This window comes from Manis javanica, chromosome X, assembly GCF_040802235.1.
Source record: "Manis javanica isolate MJ-LG chromosome X, MJ_LKY, whole genome shotgun sequence".
NCBI lineage: Eukaryota > Metazoa > Chordata > Mammalia > Pholidota > Manidae > Manis > Manis javanica.
The window spans coordinates 87,915,687-87,933,965 of NC_133174.1; the positions used below are offsets into that span (position 1 = coordinate 87,915,687).

At 35.2% G+C, this 18,279-nt stretch overlaps 1 protein-coding gene across 7 annotated transcripts in view; it reads left to right on the forward strand.

Moving 5' to 3' along the window:
- Window positions 1–18,279, forward strand: part of DIAPH2 (diaphanous related formin 2) — a 943,365-nt gene that overhangs the window by 67,884 nt on the left and 857,202 nt on the right. For all 7 annotated transcript variants that reach the window (XM_073227598.1, XM_073227594.1, XM_073227595.1 and 4 more), the window contains one exon: window positions 18,011–18,115. In XM_073227598.1, coding sequence (XP_073083699.1) covers window positions 18,011–18,115 — 105 coding nt within the window. The remainder of the gene's footprint in view (window positions 1–18,010; window positions 18,116–18,279) is intronic.

Here is an 18,279-nt window from a genome sequence, read left to right on the forward strand (position 1 = left end):
ATTCTGTAGCATCTTGTCACCATTCCTCCTGTTCCTCTCCTGTACCTGGAAGACTTAGCAGGCCTTCATAAATACTTGTTGAAAGTTGTTGAGTGGATACAAACAAATTCCCTTTATATTTAAACTTTTCTTTGACTCTTCCTTCTCTCTAGCCACAAGTACCTGGCTTTTCCCCTGACACAAGTCTTGATATTCCTGTCCTTATCAGCCATTCTTCCTAGTCCTGTGGTATATACCCTTTTTCCTGCTGCTCCTCCACACCATCTTCTTTGAACCATCTTTTAAAAACCCTTTCTCTTGTGAGGTCAATTATCTGCTGAGCTTCCTTGATGATGATAGCACTTGGCTGTCTTTTTGACTTACCCTTGCTATCCATTGGTAATTTCAACTATTAGGTTGGTAATCCCTCAGTGTGTTTTTGCTCTTAGTTCCTTGATTTCCTAAACTCTGACTTCTTCATCTCTACATTTAGCTAATTACAGGTATGACTACACCTTGGAATGTGTCATTCTTTGGAATGATTCCACCTCTGAGATCTTTAGCTTTAATATTCTCCTCAGAAGCTCAACAGCCCATATTACCTTACCCGGATGCTGAGTTTTGCAGAGCATGTATTGTGTTGTGCTTAAGAACTTGGACTCTGTGGTCATTCAGACATGGGTTTGAGTGCTGGCTCTGCCATTAATTGCATTACTCTGCAGAAGTCATGTAACCTCTCTAAACTTGATTCTCCTTAACTGCAACAAAGGTATAAGAGGATCTACCACATATGGTTATTTTTAGGATTAAAGGAGATGATAATCCTGGAATGGTGCCTGGCATATAAGCTTCTGTATAAATAAGTTTATGAATATTTGTTGCATTCCCTTCCTTTATCAAAGAAAGCTCTGTTCTTTCTTCAGTTGCCAGTATTTCCTGATCACTTAGACAGTCCCTCAGTTTACCACTTGGATGTCATATCTTAATCAGCCAGAACAAGGATGAAGACAACAGAAACAGCAGCATTCTTTGACACTATTAACACTTTTAATCTTTTAATATCTTTCTTCTCTTTTCTCAAACTTCACTCAAATTATGCTTACTACTTGAACCTGATCACCAGTTGGGTACTAATTTTTGCTGTATTGAAATAGTTCGAGTTCATTAGTATGGCAGTGCCAACTCCAGTTCACTTAAGCTTGGCACTTGTGGGCCATCTTCTACTCCACTTGTTTTCTGTCATTTCGAATTCCTTGCCAAATCCCATGGGTTCTGCTTTTGCAATGACTCTTACGTCTGTTTCCTCAAATGCCCTCCAGCTGCTCTTGCTGTAGTTTAGACAGTATCCCTCTCTAGTTGTTTCTTGTGGACTATGAAAACAGCTTCCTAACTGGTCTTCCTCCTGGCTCCAGGTATTGCCTGTTCCAATCTAGTATTGTTCTATTAATGATTCTGAAACAGATTCCTTTTCCAAAGCCCCAAGTAGGCTCTTAAGTTTTCAATCATTGTATTTGTCCCTAATCCAGCCCCTCAATTATGCACCTAGTTATCTACTTCACACCTTTACTTTGCTGTTCAGTTCTCAAAATTCTTCCTCATCTTTATTCTCTACTGATGACCTTGCTGCTTAATTTACTGAGGAAATTGAAGCACTAAGAAGAGAACTTCCACAGACTCCCATCACCCCATCTACCTGTTAGAATCTACACTCACATAGTTTGCCTTCCTACTTGTCACCATAGATGAACTTTTCATATTACTATCCTTCCATTCGTATACAAGGTTCCATTCTTTTTCATCTATTCAGGGATATTGTTCCAATAATTTTTTCCCCTCTTCCAGCAGCATAGAAGCATGTTGTGTCATTTTACAAGACCTTTTCTTGACCTTATCTCCCTTCCCAGCTACCATGCTATTTTTACTCGCATTTGAAGCAACACATCTTCCAGTAATTTTGTTTATATTCACTGCTGCAGATTTCTCTCCTCTTATTTTCTCTCTTATCACTCTGGCTGGGCTTCCATCTCAGCATTCCATCAAAACTCTTATTATTGTCACCAAAGATCTTCATGCAGCTGAATTCTACAATCAGGTCGCAGTTCTCACTTTAATCGACCTGTCAGCAGCATTTGATGCAGTTGATCATTCTGTCTAATTTGAAATGCCACCCCCCTCCCAACACGGATTTGGTTTTCCACTTACTTCTTTCTCTGCTTCTTTTCAGTCTTCTTTGCTGATTCCTTTATATGTCCTCAAACTTAAAATGTCAGAGAGGCCCAAGGATAAATCCTTGGACATCTTTTCTTCTCCATCTACACTGTCTTTAGTAATTGCATTCAGTAGTATGGCTTTAAATTCCATTTCTATGCTCACAATTCTCAAACTTACCTCCAGCTTAGTTGCCATGTCTACCTCCATAATCAACATCTCTCCTTTGTTCGTCACTAGACTTCTCAAAAGTAACATATCCAAAACCAAACTGCTAATATTCCCATCCAAACCTGCTCCTCCCAATGCCTTCCCCTTCTCAGTTGATGGTGTATCCATCTGTCCAGTTACTTACAAAGCTAGAAACTTTGGAATCGTCCCTGACTACTCACTCTCATATTCTAAGTTCAATTTATTAGGGAGCCCATTAGCTCTCCCTTCCAAGTAAGGTATTTGCAACAACTGACCATTTCTTACCACCTTCACTGGTCCCACACTGGTTGAAGTCTCATCTAGGCTGCCACAATACTGGTAGGACACTTAGGACTACCACAGCTCCTAACTGGTCTCTCTGGTTCCATCATAACCCTCTACATTCCATTCTCAGCACATAAATTTTACCCTGAACAACATCATGTCACTTGGCTTCTTAAATTTCTACCATGCCTCCCCATTTCTCTCACTGTACAAAAGCCAGTATACTTAAAATAGCCTATAAGGCCCTATATGATCCTGAAGGGCCCACTGTACTTTTTGATATCTTCCTCTATTACTCTTTTTCTCACTCTGCTTTAGTGACACACCTGCCTTTTATGTGATTATAACCTTAAGCAAAAATGATTCCTAGTAGTTTTTAATTTTTACAATTTGTGTATAGCATTTACAATGTTTTCAAACTTTTTACAACATTTCTATTTTGTGATTTGAATATTAATTCTAATGTTTGATCAGAAAACTGCCACTGTCCTCTTTAAATCTGTGGATTTTTTTTTAAGATTTACTTGTGGATTCATAAATGTGATTTAAAGAAAGATACAACCTGGAACCACATTTTCCCAATGGGAAGTTTTCCTTCCGTAGGAATGTTGGAATGGGAAGTCAGAGAAATATGGTTTGACTAAAAGTAACAACCAAAGATCAATAAAAAAACTCTTTAAAGATTGTATCTCTTCTTTGAGAAAAGCCTTACTTATATGTTGAACGTTACATATTTTTTATATTATCTTCAGTTTGGCTGTAATGAATTTAGAGTGAACAAGTTATTATATGGAGTATTATAGCTTTCATTTTCTGTGCACATATAGACCAGATATATAACTATACTGTTTACATGTATTATTTCAGTGAAACCTTGTATGACAATGCCACAAAGTAGGCAGCATAGTTATACTCTGTTTTTAGGTAAGAAAATTGAGGCATAGAGAGAGGCTGAATAAATTGGTTTTGTAACTTGCCTAAGCTAGCAAGTGGCAGAGTTGGAATTTAAATTTATGTACATAAAAGTCTAAAAAAATGGCATTTTTGTAACATGTGTCTTTAATAATATTTCATTTTAGCTAAATAGAAAATTAGTACATTTTCCTTGCACACAAACTAGTGGAAGTAGAAGACAACTCAGAGAAGTGTTAGGTAGTAGGGGAAACCAGCTAGGAATGGATTATTTCCTGCTAATAATGGAAAGTTGTCTGTAATTGTTTTTTGCAGAGCATCAATTGAAAAGAAAGAGGCCAACAATTTCATAATGGAAAACTTTAAAATTCATTATCAAAGTTGATTGGGAAAAGACACCTAAGTTGTTCTGTTTCTAAAACACAGAAGCGGATTTCCAGATATAGAATTTCCTTTTTATTTCACTCTTTATAGGTATTCTTCCTTGTACAAATAATGTAATAGATGTTTTTGTCCTACATGATGGCTATTATGACAATCTTGTTTTTCTTGATTCTCACCCTTTATTGTGTTGTTCCTGTTAATCCAGGTTTTTTAGACATTCAAGATCTACAAATAAAGGTTTAGACCATTTGGCCTAAATAGTCTATATGTGTTTTAGGATACATATCCTGAGGTGTAAAACGTTTTAAGTAATTGTATAGAATAGCACAGCATTATACACACTAATAGTATATGAGGTGCTTGATAAGAAATAAATTACCTTAGAATTGCTAATACAATTAATTTGGAATTTCTGGGTAATATACTTTGCTGAAACTTTTGGTGAGAAGTATAAATAATGAAGGGCAATATTCAAATCCTATCTTACTCCAATAATTGAAACTCTTGTTATACCTGAGGATCATATTTATCAATAGCAGTTCTCATTGTACAGGTTTGTAGATGCAGATAAGAGAGGATATTGGGCTAAACAGGAAATTACGGAACATTTTAAAAGTATTAACTCATTTTTATTACTATAACCCTTAATTACTTATAGCTTATTTTAAAAATCACTTGATTCTATAGCTAACTAAAATCCTGGAATGAGTCCAGTTAACAGAAAGATCTGAATGGTTAGGTTTTACTTTACTAGTATATTAGTAGATTACTAATGTTCTCTGGAGTCTGACACCCATTCTATGCTTTGGTATGTCATTTTTCATATTGTGGATACTCAATGAAACAAGTATAGACAGATTGAGTAATGCTAGCAATCTGACAGATTTCAAGCTCTAAATTTGAAATGTTTAGATGATTGCTTATTTGATGAGGCATACACTATTAGCATGTCCTTAGTAATTTGTAAATCTGAATTTTGTAGAGTATGGTCACTGAGTAAAAATTTAAAATTAGGAAGTAGTTCTTTCATTAAAACTTTCGAAAATGAAAAAAAAACTCGGTTTTGTGTAATTTTTATAATTACCTGCATGGGGTAAATTATATTTACTCCTTACGCATCCTGTTCCCCTCCTCTGACTAGAGCTGTGTTTTCAAATTTCCCACAAGCAGATAAAGGTAATAGTACCAAAGCAACAGTACTGTTAACTACATTTTTTATTTTGGTAACTTTAAAAGATGACTGAAGTATGGTAGTATTACAAATTTTCTTTAACTCTGAGCTCAAATTTGCATGAGGTTCGTATTTGTAATAGAGGCATTTTGTATTGCTTCTAGTTAAGATTGGTGAAAATCTCCTCCTTGCCTCTTTAAATATAAGTAAATTAATTGAATAACTACAGGCATACTTCAGAGATATTGCAGGTTTGGTTCCAGACCACTGCAATAAAATGAATATTGCAATAAAGCAAGTTAAATGAATTTTTTGTTTTCCCAGTGTTTATAAAAGTTACATTTACACTATACTGTAGTCTATTAAGTATGAAATCACATTATGACTAAAAGAACAATGTGTATGCCTTAATTAAAAATATTTTGTTAAAAATGGCTAACCATCATCTGAGATTTCAGTGAGTCATAATTTTGCTGGTGGAGGGTCTTGCCTTGATTTTAATGGCTAGTGATTGATCAGGCTGGCAGTTGCTGAAGGATGGAGTGGCTGTGGCAATTTCTTAAAATAAGACAACAGTGAAGTTTGCCACATTGGTTGACTCTTCTGCAGACAAATGTCTGTAGCATGTGATGCTTTTGATAGCATTTTATGCACAACAGAACTTCTTTCTAAATTGGAATCAATCTCTCAATCCCTGCCACTACTTTTGTAATATTCTAAATCCTTTGTTGTCATTTCAACAGTCTTCACCAGGAGCAGACTCCATTTCAAAACAGCACTTCCTTCTCTCATCTGTAAGAAGCAACTCCTCATCCTTTCAAGCTTTATCATGAGATTAAAGCAATTCAGTCACATCTTCAGGCTCCATTTCTTATTCTAGTTCTCTTTTTCTACCACATCTGAAGTTACTTCCTCCACTGAAGTCTTGAACCCCTCAAGGTCATCCGTGAGAGTTGAAATGTACTTCTTCCAAACTCTTGTTAATGTTGATCTTTTGACCTCTTCTCATGAATCGCGGATGTTTTTAATGGCATCTAGAATGGTGAATGCTTTCCAGAGGGTTCTCAATTGACTTTGCCCAGATCCATCAGAGGACTCACTATCTATGGCTGCTATAACCTTAGGAAATATATTTCTTCAATAATAGGATTTGAAAGTTGAAATGACTCCTTGATCCATGGGCTGTTGAATGGACATTGTGTTAGCACGCACGAAAGCAACATTAATCTCCTTGTCCTTCTCCATCAGAGCTTTTGGGTGACTAGGTGCATTGTCAGTGGGCAGTATCATTTTGAGGGGAATCTTTTTTTCTGAGCAGTAGGTCCCAACATTGGGCTTAAAATATTCAGGAGACCATGTTGTAAACAGATGCGCTGTCATCCAGGCTTTGTTGTTGTATTTATAGAGCACAGGCAGAGTAGATTTAGCATGATTCCTAAGGACTCTGGGGTTGTTAGGATGGTGAATGGGCACTGGCTGCAACTTAAAGTCACTGTGCACCCCTAAAAGCAAGTCAGCCTGTCCTTTGAAACTTTGAAGCTAGGCACTGACTTCTCCTTTCTAGCTATGAAAGTCCTAGATGGCATCTTCCATTAGAAAGCTGTTTTCATCTACACTGAAAATCTGTTTTGTGTAGCCACCTTCATTAATTATTGGAGCTAGGTCTTCTGGATAACATGCTGCAGCTTCTCCATCAGCACCTGCTGCTTCACCTGGCACTTTTATATTGTGGAGATGGATTCTTTCCTTATACCTCATGAACCAATCTCTGCTAGCTTCAAACTTTTCTTCTGCAGCTCCCTCCCCTCTCTCAGCCTTCGTAGAACTGAAGAGAATTAGGGCCTTGCTCTGGATTAGGCTTTGGCTAAAGGGAATGTTGTGACTGGTTTGATTTTCAATCCAGAACACTCAGACTTTCTCCATATCAGCAATAAGACTGTTTTGCTTTTTTATGACTCATGTGTTCACCCACTTTTCATTTCCTTTAAGAACTTTTCCTTTGCATTCACAATTTGGCTGTTTCTTACAAAAGGCCTGCCTAGCTTTCAGCCTATCAGAGGCATTCACAATTTGGCTGTTTCGTACAAGAGGCCTGCCTAGCTTTCAGCCTATCTGAGCTTTCAACGTGTCTTTCTCACTAAGCTGAATCATTTCTAGCTTTAATTGTAAATGAGAGACATGTGACTATTCCTGTCATTTGAACAATTAAGAGGCTATTGTAGGGGTATTTCTTGGCCTAATTTCAATTGTTGTGTCTCAGGGAATAGGGAGGCCTAACAGGAGGGAGAGAGATGGGGGAATGGACGGTTATTTGTGCAGTCAGAGCACACATTGATTGATAAATTCACTTCTTACATGGGTACAGTTTGTGGCACCCCAGAGCAATGAAAATAGTACCATCAAAGATTACTTGCAACAGATAATGGTAACAAATATAATATTAATGAAAAAGTTTCCACTGTTGCAAGAATTCCCAAAATGTGACAGACACGAAGTGATCAAATACTGTTGGAAAAATAACACTCATAGACTTGCTTGATGCAGGGTTTCTACAAACCTTTAATTTATTAAAAGAAAAAAAAAAGCATTACCTGTAAACCACAATAAAGCAAAGCACAAATAAAATAAGATGTGCCTATATTCAGCGTTCTAAGTTTCATAGCCTTTGAGCTTACTGAGTGTAACTAAACTGGTTTTCTTATGTTGAATATAGTGCTTAAGGACTATTAACTGTTTAGTAGTGACAACTCATTTTTATCCAAACTGAATTAATGCCATTAGAACAAGGAGGGAAATGTGTCTGGACATGTGCATTTCCTTTTGAATGTTATTGCTTTTTTCTTTGCGACTGCTGTTTTTTTAGAGTTGGAGGAGAGGGGATTTCTATATTTAGCTTAAAAATATAAACATATAGAGACTCCTTGGAAATTCACATTGGAATTTGATTTCTGTTAGCTAGCACAAGGCTCTCTTGCATGGAGGTCCAGCTTATACTGGTGACCCTGGATTCATATGCATACATCAGAAAGGATTGTGTGCTAATACAGGTAATTAAATAGTTTTGTTGGGTACCAAAGATGAAGGTAGTGATGATTTATGATTAATTGCTAGGTACATTTCATTTTCAACCTTATTTATTAGAGGCATTGTTTAATCTATGATTCCACATGCAAATCTCATTTTATACTTGGTTCTATTCAGCAATTTATATCAGTATATTTTGCATTTTTGGCATAGCTTAATGATAGTATAGTTATATGGAATAAATGCAGAATTACCCCATATTCTGTCTGTTAGAATTCTCATAAATAATCCTAAAGTTTTTAGTTTTTGTTCTCTCACTTTTGCCTTTCATCAAGTTAGAGAGAATATTTGATTTCGGCCCCTGGTATTATACTTTAACCCACGTGTACTTGTTTTTCCCTGACTGCTCTGATGGGTTTCTTTCTCACCCATCACCAGTCTTTTAGGAGCTGGTTAGCTTGGATGAGAACCTTTGAGTGCTCTCAGCATAAGTACTTTTAATTAATGCTTAAGATACTGCAAAATAAATTATTAGTAAACTAGGTCTTAAAATCTATAATAAAATATGAAAATAGTTTTCAGAAAAGACTAGATCCTTAGAAAATGTCCAGATAGTATAATTTCCTTTGGTTACATTTATAGTCCCAATACCCTTACTCCATATCATTAGATTCAGAGAACACCAGAATAATTTCTAGACAATATATTTTCTTACACAGACTCCTAAGAAAAGCTTATAAAGGTGGGACAAAACTTACCCAGTAAACAGTTCTAAAGGTAATGGAATCTGGATCATTTTTAAATTTCCATATGTAATTCTCAGCAAAGGTTCACAACTGAGGGAGTAGTGGTATAAGAGTCCCAGGAAGAGGAACTTAAGGAACTAGGTTTGCAAATTTACTGATTATGGCTGGTGAATTTCACAGTTCACTGCTTCTGTTCTTGGTTTGTACATAGAAATATTTTCTGAAATATGTTTTCTGTTTGAAAGCTTCTAGTACTTATTGCCATAAATGCATTTCCACAATCATTTACATATTGATATGTGCAATGTGCCAGGTCCAGTGCTACCTGGTGGAGGTACAAAGTTTAGTACCTCCCTTGCCCCCTGGAGCTTACAGTTTAGTCAGGGAGACAAGCTAGTAAATGAATGATTTCCATGGTAGTGGACAGCTGTAAATAGGCTGCTCTGGGTGCTTCACTCAGGGGAAGGGCTCAGGGAGGTAACAGAGAAGACATGAATATACTCCAGAACCCAGTATCACTTCCGATTTTCAGTCTTTATTTTTTGGCATTAAATAGCATTCTTAAAGTTTGAATAACTTAGTTCAAGGCCCAATGCCTTCTATATGCCAGGTGCTGTTCTAAGCTGGCAGAGAATAAGTCAAGAAAAATCCCTACTGTCAAGGAATTTATGTTCTGAAAATGGTGATATAGCAGAACATAAGATGTAGTTGTGAAAAAGTAAAAGCAAAGACAAATTTCAGTGTCACGTAGAAGCTTAGTTGACAGCTCTCTACTGAATGTCAGCTACTTTGTTAGGTGCAGGGGAACATAAAGATGACAAAGACAACATTCCTGTTTCTAGGTTATTTTGTGTGGCTGGCAAAGTAAGAATAGTTTTTATATTTTTAAATGGTTGAAAAAAAAATCAAAACACTGGTTAGGGCATGTGAAAACTATATGAAATTCAGTTTTCATAAATAAAATTGTGTTGAATGTAGCCACAGCCATCTGTTTACACATTGTCAGTGGCTTCTTGTGTGGTACAATTGCAAAGCTGAACAATTGTGACAAAGACCCATGTTTTCGTAAGACCAAAGACATGGTTGGGCCCTTTACAGAAGAAGTTTCTTAACCTCTGAACTAGTGTTGTTATCTCGAACCTTTTTGATTTCCTATTTTGTTAGAGAAAAATATATCGGTTTGAACAAGTAACCACAATGTATTTTTTTTTTTTCTCATTGCATTAAGTATATCATGCCATTCTCTTCTGGCCACAATGTATTTTATTTAATGCTATATACTTATATGTATGTACTAATACTGTGTACATTATGAAATGCATAGGAAAGAATGAGAAAAACGTGAAATGAACAAGATTTTAAAATGATTTAAAATGAGTTTATTTTACTTATTAATAGTACAAAAGCCTTTGCTGTCATGATTAATAATATTTTACTGAGAACAATGTCAATGTGTCGTTATTTTTTATGTCTTGTTTAAAAGAAGATGGTAATTAGAAGGTTTAGTTCCAAGTTCATTTTATTTTGATATTTGGTTTAATGTCTGTTATAGTTGAAACATAAATCTGACAAAGGTAGATGGGTCCAAGTGGAAGAAGAACATTGTGAAATGAGCAACACTCATTACATCATGGTATTAACTTCTTCTCAGTACAATCCATGAATCAAGCACAGGTTTCCTGCTGAACCATGGCTAGTAAATTTTCACCTTCCTTCTTGACAGTTGTTCTTGCAACTACTCTGGAGGGCTGCATTTTGATATTTTTTAATGTGTTCAAAAATGGGCTTTAAAAAATGGGCTTCAACAGATACCATTAGGGACATGGGCTTTTGTATTTTTCCTTCCACATCCTTAATATGTGGAATACCTCATCCCTGTGTTTGTCTACTCATGTCCACTGTAGACATTGTATCTAATGCCGAGAAGAAGGAAGGAGGTGAGTCATGCCAGGGTGAAGGAGAATGCCCTGGAAGTTGGATCAGCAGATGTTTGTCTTTTTCACTGAAGTTCATTTGAAAAGCAGTTACCCTCTTACTAATTGTTAAACTGTTAAGGGATTACATCTGTTTTTTTTGGTGAATGAAAATTGTCTAAGTCATGCTAACTTTCAGCAGTTTTAAAATGTATTGTCTCAAGATAACCAGAGATATCTCTGTAAGGTGCAACATTGTTTCATGCTCATTTCCTTTCTCATTTCGAAGTTTTGTAAATACTTTCCATCTTTGAAATACCTTGCTTTTATTTAAAACAGAACTACGTTCTTGACTCTGTGTAGCTCTTTGTGTACTTTGGTTCCAATTTCTTGCCATGGCTTGAATTTTACTTATAGAGTAACTTACTCAGGAATCCTTCCCACCTAGTTTTTTAATTAAACATCTTTTCATTAAGTAAGTCATTGATGTTGGTAATATGTTTTCTCTGTTAGATTGTTCCATTAGTGGCTCAAAGAAAAGCAGTTTCTATATTTCATTATTGAAACAATCTAGCAAATAATAAAGGCTGTGTTGTTTAAGAAAAAAAGCTGTATTTTCATTCTACTCTATGATAAACTTCCCACAGAGTAATTTTTCTAATACTTGTTCTAGCAAATTTTCAGCAATGATTTCTATGTGTCTTCTGACAGTATTTGCTGACCAAGGAGTGTGTTTTAGTTTATTGCCATGTTGTTTTACATGTAGTATTTCAACTGCTCGTACCAAGTATTTTCCCAGTGCCACAGCACTTCTGGTCTTTTGCTGTTAGAGATGTGCATAAGTCGCTTCTAAACACATGACATTATGCTCACAAAATTTCACTGAGGTACTGGATTGAGTGTCACATGATTCTAATTATTGCTGAGAAAATTGAAAAAGCTTTTGTCATGCTCTGGATGCTTGGACTTGGAATGGTCTACTGATCTGAGGTGACTTTATACTATCAGTAGCTAATGTTTTAAGGTACAGTAATGCACGTAAAGTGAGAGTCACTGCTGATATTTGATACACATCCATATTTCAAATAGTTAACCTTAATAATTTTTAATCTTGTGGGGCCAGCTTCTTAGCCTTAGATTTTCATTATTTTTGCCATGTGATATGATGGATGAAAGGCTCAGACTTATGAGTAGGGGATATATCGGTCTGACATTTTCTTCTTCCCTTGTGTTTGCATTTTTGGTATTATCCTGTTATCCTCAATCTGTTGTCTTTGCAGTAATCTTTAAAAGCCATCTTCCATTTTGTTGGGATATTTTTTGAAGATTGATTTAGTTAAAAACTAGATAAAATAACCTGTAAATCCATTTAACCAGGCACATGTAAACTGCAGTATGTTGTACCACACTGACTGAAAAAATATGCATTGGGAATATTGTACTCTTCTCCTAAGACAACTCATGTACAATTTGGACGTAGGGGTCCTGTGAAGGCTCCAGTGTTGTTCTCATGTTAACTATTAAAGTTTATTTTCTTATATTTTTTGAATAAAAAATATATATGTTTCACAAACTGCCGTGGATCCTTTATGCAATCCCTGGACTTTGGAAACCACTGGTTTGAATGCTGAGTTTAGGATTTAAGAATTATGGAAAAGTGAAAATAATATTTGTGTTTCTAATATCTGAATGTATATTCTGAATTTACCCTATTGATGGTAAAGAGGTATATGTTATTATTCAAAGTTATATCCCTCTGATAGGACCTGAAAGCAGAAATAAATGAAGAGTTTTTGTGCCATCATACTCAGTAACATTTTTTTAATATCATGTTTTTTTTTCTGCTCTTGGCTCTATACTATCTGTAGTGATAATTTATTTGGACTTTTTTTCCTTTAACTGTTTCCCATGCGAGCTTCTATGTGTTTTGTGGCTACAGTCCATATAGGGAAGGTTAACTGGATCTTTTGAAAACGTGAGATAGTTATTTAATGCCAGGTAGAATTGGTCAATTATTTAATTATGTAGAAAATCTTTGATGTTTTATTGAAATTTTAGAAAGAAATATTCTATCCTTTTTAGTTGACAGAAGCTGCAAGAATTATGAAACATATCTTTTGAGAAGAATAAATTAAACTAATTCTGTAAAAATCGATTCATTTATAACCCTAAAATAAGCAAACATCACTGTAATAATGCTCGGGCACAGTTTTAGTTACTAGGGTATCATTGGTTCATTCTCCTCAGGGGTACAGGTCCCCTAAACATAGAAGTTAAAGACTACTTGAATGATTACTACTGAGAAGCAGAAGGAAGAGGGCAAGCATTTGATGGGGAAGTCCAGCTCAGATTTTAGAACAGAAAGTGGAAAATCCAGCCTTAAATTGGGATCAAGACAGATGCAGAAACAGAAACAACTTACAGAAAATATATAGACTTGTATAGCAAATTTATAGAAAGAGGGGAAAAGTATTCTCTCTTATAGGGAAAGAAAAGATGTAAAATGTAAAAGGTTGACATTTATGTCTCATAAAGCAAAGTAGGAAAACTGGAAGAGTTAGGAAAAGAGAAAATTTAGAAGATGAGAAAATTTAAAAAATTATATTGTCACCTCTTTAAATATTTATGGGGGGAGAGAGGGAGAAGGAGAGAGAGAATGAAATGAATGAATGAAAGAGAATACAAGTGAATGAATAGGCAGCTGGTTCAACTTTTAACCTCATTTGATTCTATTCTTATATGGCGTCTAATAACTTAAAGAACACAATGTTTATTTACTGAAGAAGTGAAAGAATTTGCTGTAATGGGAAAATTGCATCATGGCATAAGTGGAAGGAGAAAAAGTGGCTTAGTGTTTACAAATATGGGCTTAAAATATTATAAGTGGTCAATTATTTAGACTTCAAGCAACAATTTTTAAGACTACAAAATACCACAATCTTCTTATATATTGTAGAAGTACTAACTAAATGTTAAATATACTAAAAGCTTGCTTTTGTGTTTTGAATACTATAAAACCTGAGTGTGTTTAGAAGTAGTTTCATATTCAATTACATTGTTTAGAATTAATATTGAATTATGAATATTGCTCTATTTAGTTTTATGATTGCATTATAAAACTGGAGTTAATGATTTGGAAGTATTAGCTCCCTAATTATTAGTATGCTGCTTATTTCTGTAAGAATAAAATGAGTCATTATGGTCTCTTCTGTTGATATGACTGGTACCTATTCCCAATCAACCTATACAGTATATATAAAAAGTGTTCATAGCTGTAAAGTAAATTAAAATATTTAGCGAATAGGTCCTAAGTATCACATTGGTTCAGAAAATAATTATTAAATACTAGTGCATTCCATGAATTATGCTCTTTGCTGGGACTACAGATAAAAAAGACCCAATTTCTGCTCTCAGTTAGTTGATAGTTTAGGAGAGAGATATTTATCAGATAGTTGAAATAAGTGCGGCAAAATAGGAATTAATATGAAAATAGAATGAATATAGTCATTTCTAAATGAGGTATTTGTGGGAAATCAGACGAGTTCGTGCAAGTATAAAGACATGGATTTGGGTGGGATGAGGTGGGATGTGGTTAATAGAGGGAGAGGATGGTGAAGATGACAACATCTAGGCAGAGAGAACAGCATCATGAGCACAGTGATGGAAGTGTGTTGTGGCATAGAGTGTGGAGGGAGCTGCACACACCTTGAATTATTAAAACACAAGGGATAAGGTGGAAAGTGGTTTAAAAAGATGAGATGGGGTGATAATAGCATTAATAACTAGCATTCTTTGAAGGCTAGTTGATATGCACCAGGCTTGATGTGCATGCTTACACTTAATCTTGACAACATTCTTCTGAGGTGTATAATTTCATATTCCCCTTAGTATCCTGCCTACTTCCGTGGTTCTACTTTGATGGCATGATCTTAGCAGTGTATGCCATTAAAATTGAATGGAGGTACATTGTAATGCAGAAATGTCACTGGAAGGAGAGCAAACTCTCTACCTAGAGATTGCCGTAGGAGGCACTACCACATTCTTAAACCTGGTTGTGAAGTCCACAAATGCAGGCACTCAATTTTGTCAGTGTTCAGGAATTGATTCTACTTGGCAGATGCAGATTCATGCTGACCACATTTGCAGGAGAATATAATTTAACCAGAATGTCTTGAGGCAGCAGAGACATAGCCTAGCATATGTGAGCAGTACTTAAGGGTTTTGATGGAAACAAACAGAAAATGAGTCAGCAGAATGATGTGCTTGCCAATAAGGTCATAAAATCGGAGGCTGAATTAATAGAAGCATAGTATTTCAAGATGAAGAAGGTGGAAGTCCTTTCCTTCCTTGCATTTATCAATCCACAGACTGCCTGAGAGAGAGAGAGAGAGAGATGGATAATAACCCATGTGTAACATGAAGATAAGTTGAAGCTGGGAGGTAAACTTTATAGTCTGGAGGAGAGAATGCTGCCTTCAAATAACATTTACATGGTTCTTGAGTTTATTCCCTCTGTCCAATTTATCATCTCTCTTAGTTGAAACTCTTATCATCTATTTCCACAGCCCAAATTATTCAATGTAAGATAATCTACTCTAGCTAGTTTAAATTAATATATGTTATTAAGAGACACTAGGTAGCTCTTGAACCAGAAGGGTTGCAGAACCAAACTCCAGATAACATTATAGGAATCAAACTGAAATACAGTTTGATTAAGGAGCTCTCATCACACCCAGAACCATCTGGACAAAATTGTTGTGCTGCAATCAATTCCTTAACCATGTCATCTCTATTGTCACCCACACTGCAAAATGGATGGCTTACTCATGACATGCTTCCTTACATAATTCACTTCTGAATCTACACCTGTTATAAATGCATTTCACTGGTGGAAATGAAGCTACACGCTTGTGCTCTCGTTATAAGGGAGTCCAACAAACGTAGTTTTTATGGATTCTTCTTTGGTTAGGTGGAATTGACACTGAGTTTGTATTAAAATGTAGATGACGTGTTCAAATGTTGTTGGACAGCCAAACATGACAGAAGACCACTGTGGTCTCCTAGCTAGCCTTATGCTTTATTATTTTTCTCATCCTTCAAGTCTCAAGTCCTGACGAAGACTTCTCTGACCTTTCCATCTGCCCTCTGTGTTCCCAAAGCATTATACACGTGTCTCTTTTATAGTTATTTATTTGCACATCTGTTTTCCCTACTATACTGTGAATTATTTAACAAAGATAGCATTTACTAACTATCAGGCATTTTTCTAAATAATAATAACTTCATAAATAATAACTCATTTTATTTGTGGGTACAAGTAGCCATTCAATTTGCATTTCCCTAGCCAGCCTTTATCAGTGTGTTTTTAGTATATTTCAAGAGTTGGACAACCATCACAACAGTCAATTTTAAAAGAGTTTATTACTCCAAAAGAATTACCATGCCTACAAACAGTCACACACACCCCCATTCTCCCTCCCTCCCCTGCTCCTGGCAAACACTACTCCACTTTCTATCTCTGTAGATATGCCTACTCTGGACATTTATTATAAATGGAATCATACGACATATGGTCTTTGTGACTGGCTTCTTTCACTTGGCATAATGTGATTTTAAGGTTCATTCATGTAGAAGATCAGTACTTCATTCTTCTTTATGTCTGAGTAATATACCATTATGTGGACATACCACCTGTTTATCCATTTATCATTTGATGGACATTTGGGATGTTTCTACTCTTTGATGCTGCTGCTCTGAACATTCATGTACAAGTTTTTGTGTGGATGTGTTTTCATTTATTTTGGGTATAAACTGGGCCATGTGGTAACTCTATATTAACTTTCTGAGGAATTGCTAGACTGTTTTCCAAAGTGGCCAAATCATTTCACATTCTCACCAGCAATATGTAAGGATTGCAGTTTCTCTGTATCCTCACCAACATTAGCTATTATAATGTTTTTTTATCCCAGCCATCCTAGTGGGAGTGAAGTGGGATCTCATTGTAGTTTTGACTGCATTTCCTTAATGAATAATGATTTTGAACATCATGTGCTTATTGGTCATTGTATATCTTCTTTAGAGAAATGTCTATTTACATCATTTGCCCATTGTAATTGGATTATTTGTCTTTTTATTGTTGATTTGTAACAGTTCTTTATATATTCTGGCTTCAAGTCCTTTATCAGATGTATGGTTTGTAAACATTTTCACCCATTGTGTAGGTTGTCTTTTTTTTGGTGTTGCTTTTTGAAGCATAGTCATTCCAACTTGGTTTGTGACTCTCTCAAGAGTGTCTTAATATGTTGCAAGAGTTAAGTGACTTTAAAATTGAAGAAAAATAATTTGTGTAGTGAAAGTGTTAATATGCTTGTGTATTACAAAATAAAGATACCCAATCAAAATTTAGCTTATTGAATCACTAAACAATATGTTCTTATAACTGAATATTTTTCCCTCCAAGGAGTGGTTTTTGTTACCCCAACACAACTAAATATATTTCTGATTATTTTTTGTTTTTACAAATCCAGCAACTTCTCATTAATTTTTCTTCAGTGATATATTATATATTTCCTATTAATTTACAAATCATAATTGCTCTTCTAGAAAACAGTGATCCTAAGGGGGTATATACCAAAAAGTAAAGTGCTTGTTTTTGCTATCAGTGTAAATAAATAACTTTGTTAAGCCTGCATGATATATATCTATGCTATAAACTGCCTATTTATTTTGTGTAATGGTTTAAAAATATTTTTTCCTTCTCATTAGTTCACTAGGTAGAGATATGAACCATGAATATATAGTAAATTTACACAAGATTATGGTTTCTAGAGTGAAAAACAATAGTGAAGGATCCACAAAAATGATTAGTATTGTAACTTTCATAATACGAGTTTGTTATATGAAAATTTTGGATTTTGAGGAGAAGACGCAAACATAGCCCAGTCATATGCTTTAACAAAGTTTATGTTAAAGCTACATGTGTGGTGTCTGCTTGCATTGAATTAGCAATATTTTTAATACGTGGTTTAGCTTTTTTTTCATTTTATGTGATGCTACATAAGCTGCTTCATAATCATTATGAACATAAACAGCATGACTTACTATTTTAAGACAGAGAATATTAATATCTAGTAATCACTTATGAAACTCTAAAGCAGAAATTTAGTAATGCTCACAATAAATGTTCTTTTTAACAGGAGGACATGAACCTTAATGAAGAACGAAAAGCTCCTTTACGAAACAAAGATTTTACCACCAAGCGTGAGATGGTTGTCCAGTATATTTCTGCTACTGCCAAATCTGTGAGTAGTGAGATTTTCCTGGCTCCTGACATACTGAGCTTAGCATTATCTGTTTAAAAACAAACAAATCTCAGATCTGGAAGTTCTTGCCTCAGTATATTCACATGGGGTATTCAGACAAAAACTTATACATGTATTTTTATACATTTAGTATATATTTCAAA